Source organism: Rattus norvegicus, chromosome 15 (assembly GCF_021556685.1).
Source record: "Rattus norvegicus strain SHRSP/BbbUtx chromosome 15, alternate assembly SHRSP_T2T, whole genome shotgun sequence".
NCBI lineage: Eukaryota > Metazoa > Chordata > Mammalia > Rodentia > Muridae > Rattus > Rattus norvegicus.
The window spans coordinates 34,424,960-34,450,089 of NC_141548.1; the positions used below are offsets into that span (position 1 = coordinate 34,424,960).

Sequence of the window (25,130 nt, forward strand, 5' to 3'; positions counted from 1 at the left end):
GCGCCCCACCTCTCCCGGAAGCACAGAGGCTGGAACGCTGGCTGTGGGGCTCCGAGGAAAGGATCATCCGACCCCAGGAAGGGCCAGGAGGGATCTCCAAGCAGGTGCGTGGGTGCCCCAGGAGGCTGTCTGACAGCCCGAGGACCCCGGTAGTCCCGGGTGGCCATGACCTTCGCTGAAACTTTGCTCAGGGGTCGCGGCCCTAGGCCGGGTGCGCTGGAGAGGTCAACTTTGTCTGCGCGATCAGACCCTCTGCTGTTCTGGGAAAATAATGCAGCAGAACACAACATGTCTTTACTTTCTGAAAGTTGAATTTCCAAGGAAACTTATGGTAGAAGAAATTAACTCATTGAGGTCGGGAGTTGAAATTTAGCCAAACCTGACTGACTGTAAGGTTTAGCTCCCGGTCCTACTAAGACAAAAAGAATAAATAAATAAAAAGAGGAGAGTGGGTTAATTTGTAGTTTTAGCCAAGACTGGGAATAGAGAAATTCTTAATCTGTCTAGGCCCTACCTATGGCAGTTACAATTCATTTTAATGAAAAAGAGGAAGGTCAGGAAATAAGCCTTTTTTTGTTTTGTTTTGTCCTTGTGTCGGATATATGCCTCTGCCCTACTAAAAGCTACTTCCGGTGCGATGGCTATTCTTGTCTGTTAAATTGACACACCTAGGAAAAGTGAACCTCAACTGAGAAATGGCCTCCATCAGATTTACCTCTGGGGCGTGTCTGCAGAGCATTTTCTTGATTGCTAACTGAAGAGAGCTTAGCCCAGAATTGCGGCTTCTGGGCAGGGGGTCCTGGACTGTATAAGGAAAGCAGGTGAACAGAAGCAGAAAGCAAGCCAGTAAGAGCGTTCTCCCTTGACTATTAATCAATTTATTTATTCGCTTTACATCCCAATCGCATCCTTTCATACAGTCAGTTCCTTAAACTGTGCTACTGTTATGAATCGTTATGTAAAAATATCTGTGTTTTCCCGTGGTCTTAGGAGACCCTGGCAACGGGGTCGAGACCCACAGATTGAGAACCACTGGCTTCCAGGTTCCTGCCCAGAGTTCATGCCCTGCTTTTCGTGTTTGACCGTACGTAAGCTGTGAGATGAAAGAAACCTTTTCCTCCTCGAGTGGCTTTCGGTTATGATCTTTCTAACAACAATAGAAACGATTAAAATAAGGCTCTCGAATGAGCCTCGTTATTCCCAGCCAGGAGTTTCTTGCAGAGATCCTGTTTCCTACGGCCCCTTACAGAAGACACGGGTCTGTAAAATAGTTCCTGCGGGGGTGCAGAATGATTCACTGGGGGACGGAGCGGGTAGACCTCAACCTTCTGTGGATTCTGGACTACTAAATGACAGTACAAAAATAGCGACAACCCAAGTGTGCGTTTTCGAGGGAGAAAGTCACTCTAGAGAATGAGTGTGTTGCAGAATTTTTTATCACATTTGACTCCATCTTTATTCAGGAAGGTCTTACTAGGTAAATAAGTTTAACGCCCTGTGCCACGAGGATACATCTGCTTTCCAGGGAGTTAATCCTTCCATTACAGAGGTGTGTTACCGATGCCATTTAGTCTGGCCATGCTGACAGTATCAGAAGGTTTTTCCACAATCATGGGCTTCACTTTATGTGCGAGTGCGGATTCTAGCTTGTAAATAAAGCATAGCTCCTAAGTAGAATTAGCCCTCATGTAGAACCGAAGACAAGAGTGGAGAACAGCCAATGAGAGAAGAGTAACTGTGTGGTCAATGCTGGGACCTATCTCAGGGCAGCCAATAGGAAGACAGTTCTTGATGGGCAACCCTGGGACATCCTAAAAGGAAGAAACGTAGGTGATGAAAGCTACCACTACCGTTTACTAGAGAGGCAGCCTTTTCTCCACTGTGTAGTTTCTTACGCTTTTGTCAGGAATTCGATCTCTGCGGCTGGGTGGGCTTGTTTCTTGAGCCTTCTGTTGCACCCATGTATGTCTGTTTCTATGTCTGCACCAGAGTTTTTGTTACTGCGACTCTGTAATGTGAATCAGACATGAGCCTTGTTCCTCCTGCTAAGGGTCGCTCTGGTTACTGTGAGTCGTGTGTGCTTACGTGTGATTTTTTTCCTCTTCTACGAAGAATATCTTTGGGATTTTGGTGAGGATTGCTTTGAACCTGTAGATCATTTTCAATAATACAGGAACCTTTATACTATTCTGCCAACGCATTCACAGGGAAGGCCTCCCTTGTACTTTCTTCTTTCGTGCTTTAAAGTCTTCATCAGAGAGGTATTTTACCTTCTTCATTAGGGTCATTAAATTAGGGTCATCCTAATTTGATTTGTTTTGTTTTGTTTTTCAAGACAAGGTTTCTCTGTGTAGCACTGGCTCCCCTAGAACTTGCTCTGTAGACCAAGGTGTTGTTGAACTCAGAGATCAGCTTGCCTCTGCCTCCTGAGTGCTGGGACCAAAGGCATGCGCCATCACCACCAGGCTTTAATTTAACTTTTAAAAACTATTGGAAATGACTTTTTTAAAATGCAGGTCTTTTTGACAAGTTTGTAATTGGTTCAGTGAGAAGATGCTTACGCTTTGTTGGTTTTTCCTGCTACTTTTCTGAAAGTGTTTTTCAAGTCTAAGAATTTTCTGGTAGAAGCCAGTCATGGGGACACACACCAGTAACCCTAACACTCTGGAAGCTACAGCAGAAGGATCACCATGAGTTTGAGACCTGCGCTTCACAGTGAGATCTAGGCTAGCAGGTACAACAGACTGGATCTCAACATTAAACCAGGCTGGTGAGGTATCTTGGTGCACACCTTTAATCCTAGGACTTGGGTGAGAGAGTTAGATGAATCTCTGGTTTACATAGCAAGTTCTAGGCTAGCCAAGGCTACAAAAATGTAACGCAAACCAAACAAATTCAATAAAAACCAACAACACCTAGTTTCTGGTGGAGTCTTTGGGATCTATTGGGGATTGTATCCTGTCATACAGAAATAGGGATGAGTTGGCTGTTCCCTTTCCCATGTGTATTTCTCTTGTTTCTCTCTCTTTCTAGTCCAGTAAGACTTCTAGTACCATATTGAAAAGAGTGGAGAACAGCCACTCCTTTCTAACTTTAGAGGAAATCCCCATGGAGTGTAGTGTTGACTACAAGCTTGTCATATTTAGCTCTTACTACATTGAGGTGCGTTTCTTCTGTCTCTAGTTCCACAGAGGCTTTGTCACGAAGGATGTTGGACTTTGCCAAAGGCCTTTAATGTGTCTACAGATGCAGTCATGTGATGTTTGTCATTACATCTATTCAGCCATTGTGCTCTATCCATAGGTCTGGACATGTTGAGCCAATCTTATATGCCTGGGGTGAAACTAATTTTATCACAGTGTTCTTGAAATTGATTTACAATATTCTTAAGAAATATGGTGATTGTCAGAGGATTTGGTCTGTAGTTTTCTTTTTGTTGCTCTTGTGTCCTCTCTGGTTTGATGTGCAATGGCTTTATAGGATGAGTGTGGGAGTTTCCCTTCCCTTTTTACTTTGTGGAGCATTCTGAGAAGTGCTGTCTTCTTCTTAACAGCATGGGGCAATGTGGCTGTGAACCCATCCCATACTGTGTGAGACTCTGTGGGCATGTTTCATTACTGTTTCAGCTAGTCTCCTGTTGCATCTGCTTACGTTGTTTATGTCTTCTTGATTTGATTCTGATAGGTCAAGAATATCTAGGCAAAGTCTTTTTTTTTTTTTTGGTTCTTTTTTTTTTCGGAGCTGGGGACCGAACCCAGGGCCTTGTGCTTCCTAGGTAAGCGCTCTACCACTGAGCTAAATCCCCAGGTCAAGAATATCTAGGAATGTATTTATTTCTTCCAGATTTTCTACATTTTTTTTGGTAATTCAAGTTAAAGTATTGCTTAAGATACTCTACATTTTATTTCAAGATATTGTAATATTCCCTTTTCATCTTCAAATTCTTTTTTTTTCCCCAATTCCACTCCTTCTTAAAAGGGGGGAAAATATCCATAGGAGGGGATATGGAAGCAAAGTTTAGAGCAGCAACTCAAGGAATGGCCATTTAGAGCCTGACCCACATGTGGCCCATATATATATACAGCCACCAAAACCAGATAAGATTGATGAAGCTAAAAAATGCATGCTGAAAGGGACCCGAAATAAATCTCTCCTGAGAGACACAGCCAGAGCATGTCCAATACAGAGGTCAATGCTAGTGGCAAACCATTGAACTGAGAACAGGACCCCCTGGGGGGAATTAGAGGAAGGATTGAAAGAGCTGAAGGGGCTTGCAACCCCATAAGAACAACAATGCCAACCAACCAGAGCTTCCAGGGACTGAACCACTACCCAAAGACTACACATGGACTGACCCAGGGCTCCAACTGCATATGTAGCAGAGAATAGTCTTGTTGGGGCACCAGGGGAAGGGGAAGCCCTTGGTCTTGCCAAGGTTGGACCCCCAGTGCAGGGGAACATGGGGGGGCAGGAAGGGGGGTGGATGGGGGGGATACCCGTATGGGGGAGGGGGAGGGGATGGGAGATTATGGACAGGAAACCGGGAAGGGGAATAACATTTGAAATGTAAGTAAGAAATATATCTAATAAAAATTTTTTTTAAAAAATAATAAACAGATGGGTCACTCTTTTACCCCCGTTTTCACCCAAGAAGCAAAGGGGAAATTCTATACTTTGTGCTAACATTATATGAACTAGAGTGGAAAGTCAGGGTGAAATTTTGCCCATATTAGGGCTCTACCATCTATCGGGAAGTGTGGGATGATGTCATTAAGCAGGTGAGGCAGGTACAGGATAGAAGGAGGCCTGACATTGGACGAGAAGGAAGGATGGTGGGGAGAAAATTTGAGGGAAGAGGAGGAGACTGGAATGGGAGGAGGAAGCTGTGAAGAGAACATGGAGACTGACGTTAAGATTCTACTCTGTGTATTTACAGGTTGTTATGAATATTCATCTCCAAATTCTTAACTTGGTGCCTTCTATCCATCTATTTCTATCCATCTATATCTATCCATCTATATCTATCTACCTATTTATCTATCTCCATTCTCCCTTTACGGCCTTATGTAACCATAAAGACTTACTCAGACTTACTCATCTTACTATATAGCTGAGGATAACCCTGATAGTCTGACCCTCTACCTCTACCATAGACATGCACCACCATGAACCAGTTTGAGCTGACACTGAGGGTCAAGTCCGCCACTTCACTGCACTCTGCAAACCCAGTGACACCTCAGCCCTTCTCTCTTTAGTTTGTCAGTCTTGCTTATCTTTTCCAAGAAGCAGCGTTTTGATTGGCTAATCCCAAGTCTCGCTCCTCTACCCCTACTCCCTTCTCTACTTCCGCTCCACCACCTACTGTTTGTGCTTTCAGCTCCTTCTTGCTCTTGCTTTTCTAGGTAGTGGGGGCAGGGGGATCGTTAGGTGTTTAAATTTCAGATTACACTGATTCATTTTTCCTTTTATCTTGTTAAACATCTTTTAAAAAGCATATATATATATATATATATATATATATATATATATATATATATGGGTACTTTGTCTGCATGTGCATCTGCACATCAGAAGACAGCATCGGACGGTTGTGAGCCACCGTGTGGTGCTAGGAAACAAATTCAGACCTTCCCAAGAGCATTAAGTGTTCCTAACCACTGAGCCATATCTCCAGCTACTTATTTTATTTTATTTCTGAGATAGCGTTTCACTATGTAACCTTGGCTGGCCTGGATCTCACTACGTAGACCAGGCTGGCCTCAAACTCACAGAAACCACAGGCCTTTGCCTCCTGAGTGCTGGGATTAAAAGACAGGCACCACCACACTCAGCCTTACTCTGGTCTTTTTATTGTAAGCACTGATAGCCATGGATAGGTGTGGCCTTTGCAGTCTGCATGGAGCCATTTACATTTAAGGGTATCACCGAGAGATGTTTACTACTTCATGTCACTTTGCTGGTTGTTTTTCTGGGTGGATGGATTCTTTTCCATTGCTGTTGGGAAGTTGCTGGTTTACTGTGTTGGTCGTAGCTTTGTCCATCTGTCCTTCCAGAAATATAGTATTTCCTCTGCTCTTCTGTTGAGGATCCTTTCCCTCCTCTGTGGAGAGAGAGTATTACAATATTGTGTAAGCATCTTCTGCAGTGCTGGCTTGCTGGCCATGAACTGCCCTGGACTGTGCTTTTCCTAAAGTGCCCTTACTTCACAATCAAATTTAACAGATACTTGCTGGATACGATGATCGAGGTCATTGATTATTTACTTTCAGCAGTTACAGTGTGCAATCCATCCTTTCCTGGATGAGAGAGGTGATGTCACTGCGTGTCTCTGTAGGCGAGTTGGTACTTTCCCACGACACTCCATTTATTTTCTTTCCTCGTATTTTTGACATTTTGGAAAGTACCTTTGGCAGCCCCGTCAGTCTGGAATTCTAAATGCCTCTTGTATTTGGCGGTCTGTTTTCATTCTCTAGATCTGGAAGATTTTCTGTTACAAGTGACTTGAGTTGGCAAGGAAACAGTAACAATCTAAGAAAGTCTGACAGCCTAGGAGGAACCTGTGGGGAAAGAAGCCCAGTGTGGTAGCTCACACCTGGAATCCCAGCGTTTGGAAAGCTCAGCAATCTCACGAGTTCAAGGCCAGCCTGGGGTAGAGAAGGAGAAATGAAAAAAAAAAAAAAAAAAACAAGGAAAACAAAAAGATTTGCTCATAGTGACAAAGCAACTATGAATAAAACGAGATAAATAGAAACATAAAATATATCCATTTGGGGATAATTTGTAATATGGTAAAAAATGAAAATATTCCTAAAAGTGTAGTTAGTGGGAATGTAAGGCAAAGAAGGAGAAGGAAGAAAGGCGGAGTGTGGAAGCAGCCTCTTTCTGGTCTTAGAAACCTGGAGAGGTGGCTCAGCCATAGAGGATTTACCTTCCTCGTCAAGCACTGAGTTTGGTCCCCAGCACCACTTCAGATGGCTCACAGCCACCTGTAACTCCAGCTGTAGGGGATCTGACACCCATTTCTGGCCTCCACGGTCACTGGCACATACACAGGACACATATGTACACCCCAGGCACACACAGGAAATAAATCGATCTTTAAAAAGAGAAAACTAGGGGTTGGGGATTTAGCTCAGTGGTAGAGTGCTTGCCTAGCAAGCGCAAGGCCCTGGGTTCGGTCCCCAGCTCCGGGGAAAAAAAAAAAGAGAGAGAGAGAGAGAAAACTGGACACTGCCTGTTGTGTATCAGGGAAGCCAGTTGGACTTAGGGACTCTCCCCGTGTTTATGTTGGTGTTGACTGGCATGCCCGATTCGCGAGACCCCCAAAACGACCACCAAGAAACTGTATCCGATGCAAATACAAGAAAGTCTATTTGTGAGCTCAGCTCAGACTTGCTTGATCTGCCCTGACGCTGCAGGGTAGGACGGCAGCAGCGAGGCTTAGGGAATCAGGGTTTATAAAGGAAAAAACCTGCAGGCGCAAGTGGGGGCAGGAGGGGAGAGGGAGGGGTGTGGGGAAGGGTCTTCTGTGCCATGGAGTTCCGTGATTGGGAAAGAGTGTACTGGGGAATGGGCCAAACCGCAAGCGGTGTTTCTAAATCAAAAAAGAGAATAACACAATCGGGTGTTGATTTTCCCGCTGACTGATCCACTGTGAATGCAGGTGGGTGCATCTGGTTCAGCTGAGAATGGACATCTCATGGTCCTTCTTTGAACTGGGAGGTCCCGGTACCTTGGTGGTGGGGGAGGCGGAAGGGCTGTGACAACCGCCAATTTCCCCTTTGTTTTTTAAACAGAGACTTCCCAGTACCTGGGAGGGTGGGGAACTGGAGACTGACAGTTCCTGTTTCACTGGCCCTGTGCTGCACAAGCGTCCAGCACCCCCAGCACCTGATCGTCACTTCAGTAGCTTCTCTCTGCACGCCAGGGGCTTCTGCTGCTCTTGCTTAGTTTCACAGTCTGTGGGCAGGGCAGTTTGTCTCACCCTCCTGAAGTTGCCCAGATCCTACTCACTGGCTAACTTGAAAATGTCTCCCAGGCGGAATGTGGGCAGCCACCACAGCACTGAGATCTGTTCAGGCGGAGGACCTGTTTTAGTGCTTTCAAAACTATTAATCACTTTGTTCTCAGCCCTAGCTGTGAAGGGCGGAGAGGTGGCCCCAGAGGCTGAGTCACACACGGTCCTCGGGTCCTCAGGTCAGGGATATTTTCAGCTTGTCAACACTCACCCTTACTGTTCTGCAGAATTTCCTCCCAGGACTTCAGACTGTGACACTTAGATTCAGACTCTCTGACAGCAGCACTTCCCTGTTATGTCAGCCAGGAGATTGACAGGCCCAACTGGATTAACTCTTATGTTTTGAGTAGCTTGGAATCTTAGGTCTCCATCCAGGCCAGAGAAATTGCTTTTCTCCAAGGAGCCTTGATCAAAGCTATTGTAGCATTAACAGAAAGAAAAAAAAAAAAAAAAAGAAAGTGAGTTTGACATCTTCTAGCCTGGCTCTTAGACCAGTTCCTGCCTTGACAAGTTGATCTTTAAAGGTCAAGAACTAAGCTTTCTCCTCTTGTCCCACAGATTTGGAGGAGCTCACTGCATATCCTATTATCTCAGCTAAATGAGCATGTCTTATTAGTTTTGAGGTCTATCCCAAGAGGCCTGCTGTCAGCCACTCCTACCCAGGGCTCCTTTTGGCTGAGAGAACCCATCTCTTTTCCATGTTCCAGCTAAGGAGTTGAAGCTAGTTTGGAAGGGGACTGTGGCAGGAAAGGTCACATGTTCATACTTCTCCAGCATCACGACCCTCTGAGCAGGTAGCAGACTGGCCCGTTCCTCTGTGGAAATTGAAAGTCATTGACTAATAGGGCCTGGCAGATAAAGACACAGCTGATCGGATCTTTGACAAACGGCCTTCATTACAGTCCACCTCAAGATGACATAGAAGTCAGATCTTTAGATGCCAATCCATTCCCAAATTCCTAAACAGAATACCAAATTTCTGAATTAAGCTAATTTAAAGATTCGATTCCTGGGTTTGGCCTGTGTGTCAGGCAGTACAGAGCTGTTACGTTTTCATTAACGTGTGCATTATGAACCTGTAGAAAGAATTCTTAGGTCATAAGATCAGCCAGAAAAACTAAAAATAAATAAATAAGTGAGTAAAAATTGAAAAACTACACATTAATATTGCCACAAGCTGGGATAGTCATGTTAGTGCTGGCTTTTGGATAGAGTTGGGTCTCAGGAGGACCCTGACAAATTACTAGGGACTGAGGAGTTTGGTAGAAGAGTTATTAACTCCCTGAGCAGAGAGATGAATGGGTAACACCATGCTAGGGGTTCCAAGGAGAGCCCTGGCACAGTCAGAGACCTCATGCCTTCTTTTCATACTGTCTGTCTGGGAGAAGGTGCACAGCAAGAACCTGCAGCTGGGTCCTTGATTTGTGGCAGGAGGCAGGAAAGGGGACAGGGAACAGGATATGGCACCACTTTAATGTCCCTGTCAGCAATATTCACTGAGAAGTGACCTCTTAAGAAATATGACTTGAGCTAGCTGTAATCCCAGGACACAGAGACTGAGGCAAAAGGGTCATCACATGCTCAAGACTGGATTACAAAATGTATATACCAGGCCAGCCAGCAGTACATGAGAAATAAGTGTCTCAAAAATTGTGTGTGTGTGTGTGTGTGTGTGTGTGTGTGTGTGTGTGTACACGTGTGCACACATGAGTTTGGCTTGGGAAAATGTCATAATGCCATTGTAGTGCATAATTAAGATATACTCATAAAAAAACATTTTAGGGGTCTGGAGAAATGGCCTCACAGTTAGGAGTGTACCCTTCTCTTATAGAGGACACAATTTCATTTCACAGCTTCAGTGACAGGGGCTCACGAATGCCTGTAACTCCAGTTGTACTTGGAGGTAACATCTCTGACCTCCAAGGGCCACCGCACTCCTATGTGCGTACCCTAGCCCGTGAATACACGGACACATAAATAAAAATTTTTAAAAATATTTCCTAAATGGAAAACTAACTCAAAAGCAAGCAGACTATCCTTCCAAAGAGGGCTGGGAGTGTAACAACGGCAGAGTGTTTGAGCCTACAGGTTACACCCTCAGCACCGTACGCAAAGGTATGGAAATAAATCCACTTAACATGTACTTAAAATACTTATCCTGAGCTACAGGTACAGCCCGATACCACAGCATGCGCTTAGCTTGCCCCAAAGCGGATGTAACCTGATTAAACCAACCACTGAAAGGCAAATATGTATTCTCTCATTTGTCTTTCCAAAATTTCATATAAACACAGAAAATCACACATGTATGTGTATGTATGTAACATATATGTATATAGAAGTAAAACTGTCTATCAGGACAAAGAGAGACAACATAAGGAATGAGAAGGATACAGGGATGTGAGAGGGAATGTGTTCCATGTGTAATATATACACACGAAGCTTAAACGTCACATAATTACAACAAGTCTAGGACTCAAAATTATCTTTTTTTCTTTCAGGATGACTTTGGGCATCTTTGCAAATTGTATATTCTGCTTAAAAGTCAAGTACTTACCTCGTCAGCAGAAGAAAAAGCTGCAAACTGATATTAAGGAAAATGGCGGAAAGTTTTCCTTTTTATTAAACCCTCAGGTATTTCCAAATCTCACCAGTTACTGTCTGATTAATAGGATGTGTTCGGGGAACACTGCTCGTGACCAGAGAGTAAGCAGAGGAGACTGGGCAGGTGACAACATGAGAAGGCTGGAGACACTGAGACATGGCCCCCTTGGGGATAGACCAGAAGAAGCAGAGGATGCCGGAGGACCCAGCCCAGCCCAGCCCAGCTCAGCCCAGCCCAGCCCAGCCCAGCCCAGACTGTTCTACTCTGAGCAGTTTATAACACTGTCTCTACCTTGTCAACCTGATCTTTGGGGCTTAGCCATAGATGTAAATAGAATTTCAGAGCAGCACCAGTTCTCAAAAGAGAAAAGTCATACTGTGCACGTTTGCAAAGGGCACACGGCTGGGGGCGGAAGTGCAGTGTGAACGAATCTTTCTGTGGTAGCTTATGGAATACAAGCTGAAGGAGGCTACTGGGCCTCAAGAGAATTGTAGCTCTCAACGTTTAGATACAGAGTTTCACAAGTGGATGTAGTCTTGAAAAATGTTAAGGCAATGTCCTCTTTTATTTAAAAAGAAAAAGGCAATATGGAAGTCTAAAGGCATTATGTCCCAGACTATCTGACCCTGTCCTTAGTTCTTCCTTCTGTTGATAGGTCTGACCCTGGCCTACTCCGTCCCAGGCAGTAGCCACAGTGAGCCTCATCTGTTCTGAGAGGCAAGGTCAGCTCCAGCAGGGTATTCCATTCACCTCCAGTTCAGGCAGAGCAGTACAGACCTCTATCACAGGGAGACTCCCAGCCTCACCACATTCATGGGTGGAAAAGTAATCCACTTAAAAGTAATAAGTAAGCTGCCTCCTGGGTGAGAGTTGCCCATGGTCTCTGGTGTTCAGGAAACTCTTACATACTGTATATGAAACATTTTGGATTCTTACTCTTCCTCTCCCTCCTCCTCCTTCTTCCCAATGTATATAAATGTTTGAAGTATGCAAAGGAGACACAAAGCCAGATGTGGTGGCATGTGTCTATAATCCCAGCACGTGGAAGGCTGAGGCTGGAGGATTAAATTCCTGACCAGGCTGGGCTACATAGTGAAAATGCAATAAAACAACAATAAGTAAGCATATGTATGTATGTTTGTATGTATATATGTATATATGTATATGTGTATATATGTATATGTGTATGCATGCACATGTGTGCGTGAAGTTATACCTGTTGTCTATAAAGAAGAGCTCTAGAAAGTTCTATGAGGAACAGATCATAGTAGCACCTCTGGGGGAGGGCACTGGGAGCAGTAGGCAGGGAGGATTAGCAAATACCTATCACTGCTTTATAAACGCTTACACCATGCATGCTGTATAAATCTGGAGGCTGGGGTGATGGTTCAGTGGGTAAAGTGCTGGCCACACCATTGTGAAGACCTGAGTTTGGACCCCCAGAACTCATGTAAATGAAGAAGCACGGTCTGTAATCCTTCAGCCCCCACAGTGAACCGGGGGAAAATCAGAAGAATCCCTGTAACCTCGTGCAATATCTGTGGCAAGTGACAAAGAAGAGACCCTATCGCAAACAAGGTGGATGGTGAAGACTGACACCCACTGCCATCCTCTGACTTCCACACGCACAGTGTGGCTTATGTGCCACACTCACACAGAGGAGCAAACACATCACACACATGCACACGTGTGTGCAGCCCCAGCTTTTTCAAAAACTACATAGAACTACAAAGTAATTTTGTACCTCCCTCTCTTGACTAAAGAGATAATAGACCAGAACGTAAAGATGTGTACATGATACTGTTCACAGCATGGAGGACTGAAGCCACCTGTAATGTTACCTCCCACATGCGTAGTCTGATCACCGTGGCTTAGGGCAGGGGATGTAGCTTGGTGGCAGAGTGCTTCCCTAGCAGGTCACAGCCCTAGGTTGGATCTAGAACTTGGAGGTTTGGATGGGACAGCCTGTTTTTGTTTGTTTCAGTTTTTCTAAAACTGTAAATTATGTTTCTCTGAAATCGCTGTGAGCTTCCTTACCTCTCTGGGTACAGAGTCAAATGCTGTTCTTACGTTTCACTTTTACCGCTGTGTGACAGACTTGCCATTTATCCGCAGTGCACACACGTCATCGTTGACAGTGCTGACGTCCTGAGCCGGTGTCATCTGAACTCCATCCAGAAGAACGATGTCCAGATAGCAAACCCAGCCTTCATCGAGGACTCGGTCAGACAGCGCAGACTCCTGGATGTGAAGAATTACGATCCCATGTCGCCGGCTGGGGCAGCGCCTCCAGCTGAAAAGATCAGTTCCAGTGAACTCGTCCTGCCGAGCGCTCACTATGTTATACATGGTAGACACTTTGACATGTCAGAGGTGTTATGGGGGAAAAATGTCCAGAAATACTACAAATTAGTTATGTTTCATTTGACCTCAGAAACAAGAAACAAAATCCTGAGAGACCACAGGCCAACTCAGCAACAGATCGAGATTTTTTTCTACTCTGGTCAGACTCAAAATGACTAGTCAACCCTGGTGGTTTCAGAATATTTGATATACAATTTTAAAAAATATTATATTTTAATTAATTTTTTTTGCTTATGTGTGTGAATGCATGTCCCATGGTACACTTGTGGAGGTCAGAGGTCAGTCGACCTGGGGTATTATCATCCTATGGGATGCTGTCCACCTCCTTTCCAACAGGGCCTCAGTGGTATGGAGCTCACTAATTAGCCTACGATGGCTGCCAAAGGAACTCCACCTCCCCAGCGCTTGGATTACAGGATCGCCCAGCCGAACTCAGCTTTGCGAGGACCTCATGCCTGCCAAGTAAACGCCTTACCAGCCGGGCACCCCAGCCTCTGCGTACACTTTTAACTGGGGATAGAGTGATACTTGATGTTTTTAAAGTTAGCACTGGGCTGGTAAGATGGTGCAGGGGGTCGCTGGAGCCTAGGAGTCCAGGGCCAGCCTAGGCAACTGCTGAAACTCCCTAAACCAAATAAACCAGTAAAACAAAAACACCGCTGAGGCTGGCAGCGCAGCTCAGCAGCAGACTGCTCAGCCAGGACACGTAAGGCCCCAAGTCTGAGTCCCCAGAACACTGAAGGGGAGGGGAATATACAGCCAATCTCTGTATGTAAGAATCATAACAAGCCCGACTGCGGTGGGCACACCTTTAATCCCGGTGCCTGGGAGGCAGGTGGTGGGTTCCAGGCCAGCCTGGTCTACACAGTGAGTTCTAGGGTTCTAGGGCAGCCAGAGATATACAGAGAAAGCCTGTCTTGAAAAATCAAAAAAAATAAAAAATAAAATAAAATAAAATAAAAAATAAAAATAGAAAAATAAAAAAAAATAGCAGTTAGTTTAACAGTAATTAATTGTAAAGCTTTGAATTGTCAGCAAGTTCTCTTTTTAATTCTAGAAGTGCAAATAGAAGATCCGCCTTTGGACAACACCCCGGAGAAAGAAAACATCGAAGTCGTTGAGTAAGTGAAGTACCCTGTTAGTGTCAACCGTAGTATTACAATTGCAAATGATGCCGAGGGTGGGATGTAAGCCAGCACGTGGGAGGCTGAGGCAGGGCCGAGCTGCCACTAAAACCAAACCAAACAAGCGAAGGACAGGTGACACGGTGGGCTTCTTCATATTGTAAAAGGACTCGACATAGCCCAGAATACTGATGCCATTGCTAGGAGCCAGAGCCCCTACCAGGCACAGTGACCAGAGAAGCCAGCAGCCTGCCCTCCCCTCCCTGTGCACCCAAGGTTCTGGGTGTTAGTGCTAAGGAATGACGAAGAGGAGGGTGGAGATTTCCCTGATCATTCCTTACTGTGTGCACAAGTTAAATGCTCACGCTCCAGCCACAAATATGTAAAATCAGAAAACAGTAATAAATTAGTTATGCAGAAGACGGCTCCAACTGGTTCTCACAGTTGTTTTAGAAACCTAAGGATTTGCTGTACCTTCTGGGGACTTATTACATACATAAGGAATTAGGGGCTCTCCTGGAAGGTTCTGTGTGGTCTAAAGTTCCATTTCAATCATAAATGTTGAATTATACAAATTTCAGGGTCTCTGCGGAGAATGTTGAAATTCCTCCCTTTCTTCAGGACTTTGAAGTTGTGAAATATAACGTCTTGAAAAAAGTAAGAGTCTGATTTGCACCTTGGGAAAAGAAACTGAACGATTTCTGAAAACATTTCCTCTTTGGTGATTTTCTCATTATTTTGAAAAATTGTCCATATTCTGAATATTGTATATCCTGTAGCACGAGTTGGTTTACTATTCAGAAAATGTTTGTTTAAACTTTTGCCTGGGGTGGTGGCTCATGCCCACAGTCCCAGCATTAAGAGGTCAAGGCGGAGGGTTCCGAGTTCAGGGACAGACCTAGCTACACAACGAAACCCCTTCTCAAGTAAAACCAAAAGTTAAGTGAATTTTAACAGAAAGAAAACAAACTTTTAGTGTTCTTCATGAAAGTAATTCATGCTCACAATACATAATGTTTGTTTTTGAGACAGGATCTCGTATCCCAGGCTAACCTCAGACTTACTACCAGTGGAAAATGACTTTGAACCTCCTGATCCTCCTGCCTCTGCCCCCCAGATGCTGGGTTTGCAGTGTGTGCACCCAGTTTATGCGACACTTGGGATCAGGGCTTCAGGCCTGCTCAGCAAGCTACACTCCAGCCACTCACAACACACAATTAACGATATAAAACGTCAATATGGCGTTAGAGATGAACCTCTCCCCCGTCATTTACAGTTTCTCATATCTGGACAGGACAGATCGACATCAGATATTTATGCCATGTTGAATTATTCCTTTTATGTTAAAGGAAAGCTGAAAATTTTACTGCACAGTTACACAAATTAAAATCAACATTTGATCGCTTCTCGGCCTTTTGGCTAAGATCAAGTGTAAAATCAACATTTGCCCTTGAAGTGGTGTCCCACTTATATTTCTAGATGCTTAAATAAAATATAAATGTTAAAGGGTACTTTCCTCTATAGTAAGAAAAACGTGAAAAGCAACAAACATACTATAAACACAGAGAAAATGAAATACAAAAATATTGATAGCGATTATATCTCTGTGATTCTGACTCTCTTGGCACTTCTGTGTTGTCTAAGATTCTTCTCCAGAGGAGCACATTAGCGGGCTTTTCAGACGTGGAGTGTGGCTAGCCCCACAGCTCTGCTCCTAAAACGTACCCTGTATTGCAGATGGGAGCAGACGGAGGCCCAGAGACGGTGGTGGTGGAGCTGCAGAGCTCCCGAGACCCGGGGAGCTCCCCCTTTGTGATAGCAGCACACTTCCTCCTGGCTGAACAAAAGGTAGCGAAGAGCCCCCTCTTCAATCTCTCCTTCCTCCGACTCTTCCTCCTCGGTCTTTTCCTCTTCCCATCTTTTCTCCTTTTTCCTCCTCTTCCTCCTCCCCTTCATCCTCCTCTATTTTTCTCCCCTCCATCTTTTCCTCCTCCTCCTCCTCTTTTCCTCCTTCTCTTCCATCTTTTCCTCTTCCTCCATCTTTTCCTCTTCCTCCTCCATCTTTTCCTCTTCCTCCTCCATCTTTTCCTCTTCCTCCTCCATCTTTTCCTCCTTCTCTTCCATCTTTTCCTCTTCCTCCTCCATCTTTTCCTCCTCCTCCTCTTTTCCTCCTTCTCTTCCATCTTTTCCTCTTCCTCCTCCATCTTTTCCTCCTCCTCCTCCTCTTTTCCTCCTTCTCTTCCATCTTTTCCTCTTCCTCCTCCATCTTTTCCTCCTTCTCTTCCATCTTTTCCTCTTCCTCCTCCATCTTTTCCTCTTCCTCCTCCATCTTTTCCTCCTCCTCATCTTTTCCTCCTTCTCTTCCATCTTTTCCTCTTCCTCCTCCATCTTTTCCTCCTCCTCCTCATCTTTTCCTCCTTCTCTTCCATCTTTTCCTCCTCCTTCATCTTTTCTTCTCCTTCCTCCATCTTTTCCTCTTCCTCCTCCATCTCTTCCCCTTCACCATCTTTTCCTCTTCTTCTTCCTCTATCTTTTCCTCTTTCTCCCCCATCTCTTCCCACTCCTCCATCTTTCCATCCTTTATCGCCCCCCCTTTTTTAAATGAGACAAGGGTCTCACTCTGTATTCCAGGCTGCCTCAAACATGGCAGTCCTCCTCCATTGGCCTCCCTAGTGCTACGATTACTGCCATGAGCCACACACCCGCCTCACACCTGATTCTTCCCTGGGATCCCCTGTGACAGTCCTGACACTGCTGTGCATGGGAAGCACTCAGGGGCTCATGGTCATAGCATGCTGGACATCACAAGGGTGGCTTTGCAAAAGAAGCCATGGCCTTTGTCCTGCATCAAGTACAGAGCCAGTTGTGATCTAAAGCAACTCTGAATTGAAAACGAATCCAGAGCAGCTCCCTAAACGCTAAAGTACACAGCAGGCAGCACCCACCAGGGTGTCTTCTCACAGAGAGTCAGCCGTCTAGATCTACTGTGGCCAGAAACACAGCGGCTGCCAGGCCCGAGTCCATTCTCCAGGGAGGGAGGTCCCCACCTAGATCCGCACAGGCTCTGGAAGCTTCTCATCTCGTCCCTAGCCCAGGTCTCACTCCGATGGACAGGAAACTCACATCGAACTAAGACATGGTTCTAGATGACCATGGAGATGTACCCAGTTCTACACTGCTCTCCAGAGAGGCCAAAGCTCCAGTTTCACCGTGTGTGGCTAAAGTCCTCGTCTCTTTGCAGTTTAGCAGAAATGTCACTACAGTCATAGCTCACTGTGTTTGGGGAGGCGGAAGGCCTGCACTCTGAAACCGATCTCACTCTCGCTTCAGCCTCTCATGTTGGGGTTGAAGTCTACACTACTGTGCCAGCCTTATAGCTGTATCGGGTTCCCATGGGAACAGAGCTAGATCCTTAGTCCAGGGGCAGATGTGTCCATGTAGGAGCCATTTAACCTTGTGCCCCCAAATATGTGACTACTTCATTATTTGGATAAAAAGTAATTCAAAATCAAATCAAACACCATAGTAGACTGTGTTCTGTGTTTATAGAAGAGTAACAGTGCATAGTCCCTACGGTGCTCCTCGGTGGTCTCCCATCCATAGCAAGCTCAGGCCTGAGCACTCTTCGCTGTCCACCTGCCAGGGGTACGCCTCACCTAGCAGCCATGATGGCTGTTCTGTGAAGAGTTTCCTCCTGCTTGCCCCACGTCATGAGGCCCTCAGAGCAGAAATCTCCAAAGTGTTCCATCATTAGGACACTCTCCATCTCTGAGCAAAACATCTGAAATAATAAACTTGTAAAAACAAAAGACGGGGGCCAGAGAGGCGGCCCAGAGCCCAGTGCTCACCTCTTATCCAGAGGATCTGAGTTCGGCTCTCAGCATCCATTTTTAACAATTGAAAAAAAAGAAAGAAAAAGGAAAAAGAAAAGCTTTCTTCTCAGCGATAGAAGCCTTGTGTAGCGGGTTTGAGGCCTCTGTGGTTCTCTTTGGCCCTGGGACGATTAAAATCTAAACTCTAGCATCTACCTTTTAAATGGAGTGGCTTGAGCATATACTTTATTTCTATAGGTTTCAGAGATACCCTGCAGTGAACAGTCTAGGAGGGTGACATCTTCCTGTAGCTGGACACTTCAGAGTCAGGCCTAGCCATCATCTAGGGGACATCAGGACACCCAAGTGGGGACGATCTCCCTCTGTTGTCTGGGATCAGCATAAGTCGAGTTGCTCCCTGTCATGGGATGGGTTTCCAAGAAGAGCTGGAAGCCTCCACTGCAGGAGGAGCCCGTGCCTTTCACATCATTTGTCTGACCACAGAGCTTTTCTGCCCTCTCCCAGGCCGGCAGCTCATTTTGTTTTGACTGATGCCTGCCCCCAGCAGTACCATCCTTTATAAGGTATTTTTTTTTCTCCTTTCCAAACCTTGGTTGGCCTTCCACATTTCTGAAAAGGAGTAGGATGCCAGTCTTCAAAGTTCATTAAACCAGTGTGGAAACAAAGACTCCATAGGCTCTGACCAAGTGCTGGGATGAACGCTTCCCTTCCCCATTAGGAGTCCTTTCTCTCTTCTGCTTTTTCCTCCCTTAACTCCACCTTTAAAGGCTATCTTTGTAAAGAACTGAATGTTTAAGTGTTCCTTTGCATCGCTTTTTGGCCTTTTGGCTGAGATCAAGGGTAGTGTTCCTTTTCTACACTGTGATAAAAACACCCTGACCAAAGCAAAGTACTGGAAATGAGTAAATAGGACGCTTGAAGCTGGAAACAAAGCTGCCCCGCCCTCATGATGCACGTCCTCCCCGCCCCCGGCAAAGCCACACCTCTAAGCCACCTCAAAACAAACAAACAAACAAACAAACAAACAAAAAAACCAACTAGGGGCCACGCTCTGCCATCAGGGCCTGTGGGAGACATTTTCATTCACCATCATAGTAATCCCTGAACGCCATGACAGGATGTAGTCACTGAAGATGAGTGTGTACTGAGTTTCTGTGTCTCTTCCGTGTGCTGCAATCCCCAGACGAGAAGAGCGAGCACTGGAAAGCAAACCTCCAAAGGTGCAATCGAGTATTATGAGAGTTATGTGGAAGACCTGAAGAGACAAGGATTCCTGCTCCAAGAGCACTTCACGGCCGAAGCAACGCAGTTAGCATCCGAGAAGCTGCAGGCAGTAAGCTGGCTTTGATTCGATTGTGTCGGGCCGACTGAACTGGGAGGCGTGCTGTGGGATGGTTGTTTGGTTTGGTTTGGTATTTTAGATAGTCTCTCACTCTAGTCCAGGATGGCATCAAACTCAGACAAACATCCTGCTCCAGCCTCCTAACTGCTGAGATTCTAGATGGGCACCATCATACCCAGATGGCTGATTTTTTTTCTTTCCTTTTTTTTTTTTTTTTATTAAAGCAAAGTCATGCAACTCTGGCTGGCTTAGAAGCTTAGAACTCATTATGTAGACCAGGTTAGCCTTAAATTCACAGAGATTCACCTGCCTCTGTTTCCTGGGTGCTGTGGTTAAAGGCTTGTGCTTCCGTGCCCAGCAATTTGAATATATTTTTTAGTTATTTTATGTGTATGGATGTTTTGCCTCCTGTCTGTGTGTTACCTGTACTGACAGGAGCCAAAAGAGGGCATCGCATTCTCTGGAACTGGAGTTACAAATGGTTATGAGCCGATATGTAGGTGCTGGCAGTCAAGCCTAGGTCCCCTTGAAGGCAGTACTTGCTCTTAACCACTGAGCCATCTCTCTAGTCTTCTTTCAATATTTTTAATAGAAATATTAATATTTTTGGTCAACCATGGAGGCTTACACTTATAATCCAAGCATCTTGAAGGATGAGTTGAGAGGATCTGGGGTTCAAGTTTATTCAAACCTAAATAGTATCTTTGAAGTCAGCCGTGGGGGTTGGAGAGATGGCTCAGTGGTTGAGCGCACTGACTGCTCTTCCAGAGGTCCTGAGTTCAAATCCAGCAACCACATGGTGGCTCACAACCATCTGTAATGGGATCTGATGCCCTCTTCTGGTGTGTCTGAAGACAGCTACAGTGTACTTATATATAATAAATGAATAAATCTTAAAAAAAAAAAAAAAGAAGACAGCCTTGGTTTCATGAAGCCCTATATCAAAGAAAGAAATACTGTCTATTAAAAAATAATAAATACCCAACCGCCTGGTCAGGTGCGCACTCCTGAGGCTGCAGAGCGGAAGAGACCACCAACACTGCTCACCCCTGCCCACATCCCTGGCCCAAGAGGAAACTGTATAAGGCCTCTGGGCTCCCGTGGGGGAGGGCCCAGGAGCGGCAGGACCCCTGCCAGAGACACCGCCGGACCCTGAAGGAAACAAACCGGATAAGCAGTTCTCTGCACCCAAATCCCGTGGGAGGGAGAGCTAAACCTTCAGAGAGGCAGACAAGCCTGGGAAACCAGAAGAGACTGCTCCCTGCACACACATCTCGGACGCCAGAGGAAAACACCAAAGGCCATCTGGAACCCTGGTGCACTGAAGCTCCCGGAAGAGGCGGCACAGGTATTCCTGGTTGCTGCCGCCGCAGAGAGCCCGTGGGCAGCACCCCACGAGCGAACTTGAGCCTCGGGACCACAGGTAAGACCAACTTTTCTGCTGCAAGAAAGCTGCCTGGTGAACTCAAGACACAGGCCCACAGGAACAGCTGAAGACCTGTAGAGAGGAAAAACTACACGCCCGAAAGCAGAACACTCTGTTCCCATAACTGGCTGAAAGAAAACAGGAAAACAGGTCTACAGCACTCCTGACACACAGGCTTATAGGACAGTCTAGCCACTGTCAGAAATAGCAGAACAAAGTAACACTAGAGATAATCTGATGGCGAGAGGCAAGCGCAGGAACCCAAGCAACAGAAACCAAGACTACTTGGCATCATCGGAGCCCAATTCTCCCACCAAAACAAACATGGAATATCCAAACACACCAGAAAAGCAAGATCTAGTTTCAAAATCATATTTGATCATGATGCTGGAGGACTTCAAGAAAGATGTGAAGAACTCCCTTAGGGAAACACAGGAAAACATTAATAAACAAGTAGAAGCCTACAAAGAGGAATCGCAAAAATCCCTGAAAGAATTCCAGGAAAACACAATCAAACAGTTGAAGGAATTAAAAATGGAAATAGAAGCAATCAAGAAAGAAGACATGGAAACAACCCTGGATATAGAAAACCAAAAGAAGAGACAAGGAGCTGTAGATACAAGCTTCAACAACAGAATACAAGAGATGGAAGAGAGAATCTCAGGAGCAGAAGATTCCATAGAAATCATTGACTCAACTGTCAAAGATAATGTAAAGCGGAAAAAGCTACTGGTCCAAAACATACAGGAAATCCAGGACTCAATGAGAAGATCAAACCTAAGGATAATAGGTATAGAAGAGAGTGAAGACTCCCAGCTCAAAGGACCAGTAAATATCTTCAACAAAATCATAGAAGAAAACTTCCCTAATCTAAAAAAAGAGATACCCATAGGCATACAAGAAGCCTACAGAACTCCAAATAGATTGGACCAGAAAAGAAACACCTCCCGTCACATAATAGTCAAAACACCAAACACACAAAATAAAGAAAGAATATTAAAAGCAGTAAGGGAAAAAGGTCAAGTAACATATAAAGGCAGACCTATCAGAATCACACCAGACTTCTCGCCAGAAACTATGAAGGCCAGAAGATCCTGGACTGATGTCATACAGACCCTAAGAGAACACAAATGCCAGCCCAGGTTACTGTATCCTGCAAAACTCTCAATTAACATAGATGGAGAAACCAAGATATTCCATGACAAAACCAAATTTACACAATATCTTTCTACAAATCCAGCACTACAAAGGATAATAAATGGTAAAGCCCAATATAAGGAGGCAAGCTATAACCTAGAAGAAGCAAGAAACTAATCGTCTTGGCAACAAAACAAAGAGAATGAAAGCACACAAACATAACCTCACATCCAAATATGAATATAACGGGAAGCAATAATCACTATTCCTTAATATCTCTCAACATCAATGGCCTCAACTCCCCAATAAAAAGACATAGATTAACAAACTGGATACACAACGAGGACCCTGCATTCTGCTGCCTACAGGAAACACACCTCAGAGACAAAGACAGACATTACCTCAGAGTGAAAGGCTGGAAAACAATTTTCCAAGCAAATGGTCAGAAGAAGCAAGCTGGAGTAGCCATTCTAATATCAAATAAAATCAATTTTCAATTAAAAGTCATCAAAAAAGATAAGGAAGGACACTTCATATTCATCAAAGGAAAAATCCACCAAGATGAACTCTCAATCCTAAATATCTATGCCCCAAATACAAGGGCACCTACATACATAAAAGAAACCTTACTAAAGCTCAAAACACACATTGCACCTCACACAATGATAGTAGGAGATTTCAACACCCCACTCTCATCAATGGACAGATCATGGAAACAGAAATTGAACAGAGATGTAGACAGACTAAGAGAAGTCATGAGCCAAATGGACTTAACGGATATTTATAGAACATTCTATCCTAAAGCAAAAGGATATACCTTCTTCTCAGCTCCTCATGGTACTTTCTCCAAAATTGACCATATAATTGGTCAAAAAACGGGCCTCAACAGGTACAGAAAGATAGAAATAATCCCATGCGTGCTATCAGACCACCACGGCCTAAAACTGGTCTTCAATAACAATCAAGGAAGAATGCCCACATATACTTGGAAATTGAACAATGCTCTACTCAATGATAACCTGGTCAAGGAAGAAATAAAGAAAGAAATTAAAAACTTTTTAGAATTTAATGAAAATGAAGGTACAACATACCCAAACCTATGGGACACAATGAAAGCTGTGCTAAGAGGAAAACTCATAGCGCTGAGTGCCTGCAGAAAGAAACAGGAAAGAGCATATGTCAGCAGCTTCACAGCACACCTAAAAGCCCTAGAACAAAAAGAAGCAAATACACCCAGGAGGAGTAGAAGGCAGGAAATAATCAAACTCAGAGCTGAAATCAACCAATTAGAAACAAAAAGGACCATAGAAAGAATCAACAGAACCAAAAGTTGGTTCTTTGAGAAAATCAACAAGATAGATAAACCCTTAGCCAGTCTAACGAGAGGACACAGAGAGTGCGTCCAAATTAACAAAATCAGAAATGAAAAGGGAGACATAACAACAGATTCAGAGGAAATTCAAAAAATCATCAGATCTTACTATAAAAACCTATATTCAACAAAACTTGAAAATCTTCAGGAAATGGATAATTTCCTAGACAGATACCAGGTACCGAAGTTAAATCAGGAACAGATAAACCAGTTAAACAACCCCATAACTCCTAAGGAAATAGAAGCAGTCATTAAAGGTCTCCCAACCAAAAAGAGCCCAGGTCCAGACGGGTTTAGTGCAGAATTCTACCAAACCTTCATAGAAGACCTCATACCAATATTATCCAAACTATTCCACAAAATTGAAACAGATGGATCACTACCGAATACCTTCTACGAAGCCACAATTACTCTTATACCTAAACCACACAAAGACACAACAAAGAAAGAGAACTTCAGACCAATTTCCCTTATGAATATCGATGCAAAAATACTCAACAAAATTCTGGCAAACCGAATCCAAGAGCACATCAAAACAATCATCCACCATGACCAAGTAGGCTTCATCCCAGGCATGCAGGGATGGTTTAATATACGGAAAACCATCAACGTGATCCATTATATAAACAAACTGAAAGAACAAAACCACATGATCATTTCATTAGACGCTGAGAAAGCATTTGACAAAATTCAACACCCCTTCATGATAAAAGTCCTGGAGAGAATAGGAATTCAAGGCCCATACCTGAACATAGTAAAAGCCATATACAGCAAACCAGTTGCTAACATTAAACTAAATGGAGAGAAACTCAAAGCAATCCCACCAAAATCAGGGACTAGACAAGGCTGCCCACTCTCTCCCTACTTATTCAATATAGTTCTTGAAGTTCTAGCCAGAGCAATCAGACAACAAAAGGAGGTCAAGGTGATACAGATCGGAAAAGAAGAAGTCAAAATATCACTGTTTGCAGATGATATGATAGTGTATTTAAGTGATCCCAAAAGTTCCACCAGAGAACTACTAAAGCTGATAAACAACTTCAGCAAAGTGGCTGGGTATAAAATTAACTCAAATAAATCAGTTGCCTTCCTCTACACAAAAGAGAAACTAGCCGAGAAAGAAATTAGGGAAACGACACCCTTCATAATAGACCCAAATAATATAAAGTACCTCGGTGTGACTTTAACCAAGCAAGTAAAAGATCTGTACAATAAGAACTACAAGACACTGAAGAAGGAAATTGAAGAAGACCTCAGAAGATGGAAAGATCTCCCATGCTCATGGATTGGCAGGATTAATATAGTAAAAATGGCCATTTTACCAAAAGCAATCTACAGATTCAATGCAATCCCCATCAAAATACCAATCCAATTCTTCAAAGAGTTAGACAGAACAATTTGCAAATTCATCTGGAATAACAAAAAACCCAGGATAGCTAAAGCTATCCTCAACAATAAAAGGACTTCAGGGGGAATCACTATCCCTGAACTCAAGCAGTATTACAGAGCAATAGTGATAAAAACTGCATGGTATTGGTACAGAAACAGACAGATAGACCAATGGAATAGAATTGAAGACCCAGAAATGAACCCACACACCTATGGTCACTTGATTTTTGACAAAGGAGCCAAAACCATCCAATGGAAAAAAGATAGCATTTTCAGCAAATGGTGCTGGTTCAACTGGAGGTCAACATGTAGAAGAATGCAGATCGATCCATGCTTTATCACCCTGTACAAAGCTTAAGTCCAAGTGGATCAAGGACCTCCACATCAAACCAGACACACTCAAACTAATAGAAGAAAAACTAGGAAAGCATCTGGAACACATGGGCACTGGAAAAAATTTCCTAAACAAAACACCAATGGCTTACGCTCTAAGATCAAGAATCGACAAATGGGATCTCATA

The 25,130-nt window shown here is 44.3% G+C and overlaps 1 protein-coding gene across 1 annotated transcript in view; it reads left to right on the forward strand.

The window, feature by feature from the left end:
* The first annotated feature begins 22 nt into the window (after positions 1-22).
* The window catches only part of Parp4 (poly (ADP-ribose) polymerase family, member 4), a 102,286-nt gene continuing 77,178 nt past the window's right edge, over positions 23-25,130 (forward strand). The window contains exons 1-7 of the mRNA NM_001427093.1: positions 23-104; positions 10,519-10,651; positions 12,738-12,972; positions 14,044-14,107; positions 14,692-14,767; positions 15,848-15,958; positions 19,127-19,276. Coding sequence (NP_001414022.1) covers positions 10,520-10,651; positions 12,738-12,972; positions 14,044-14,107; positions 14,692-14,767; positions 15,848-15,958; positions 19,127-19,276 — 768 coding nt within the window. The 5' untranslated portion in view covers positions 23-104; position 10,519. The remainder of the gene's footprint in view (positions 105-10,518; positions 10,652-12,737; positions 12,973-14,043; positions 14,108-14,691; positions 14,768-15,847; positions 15,959-19,126; positions 19,277-25,130) is intronic.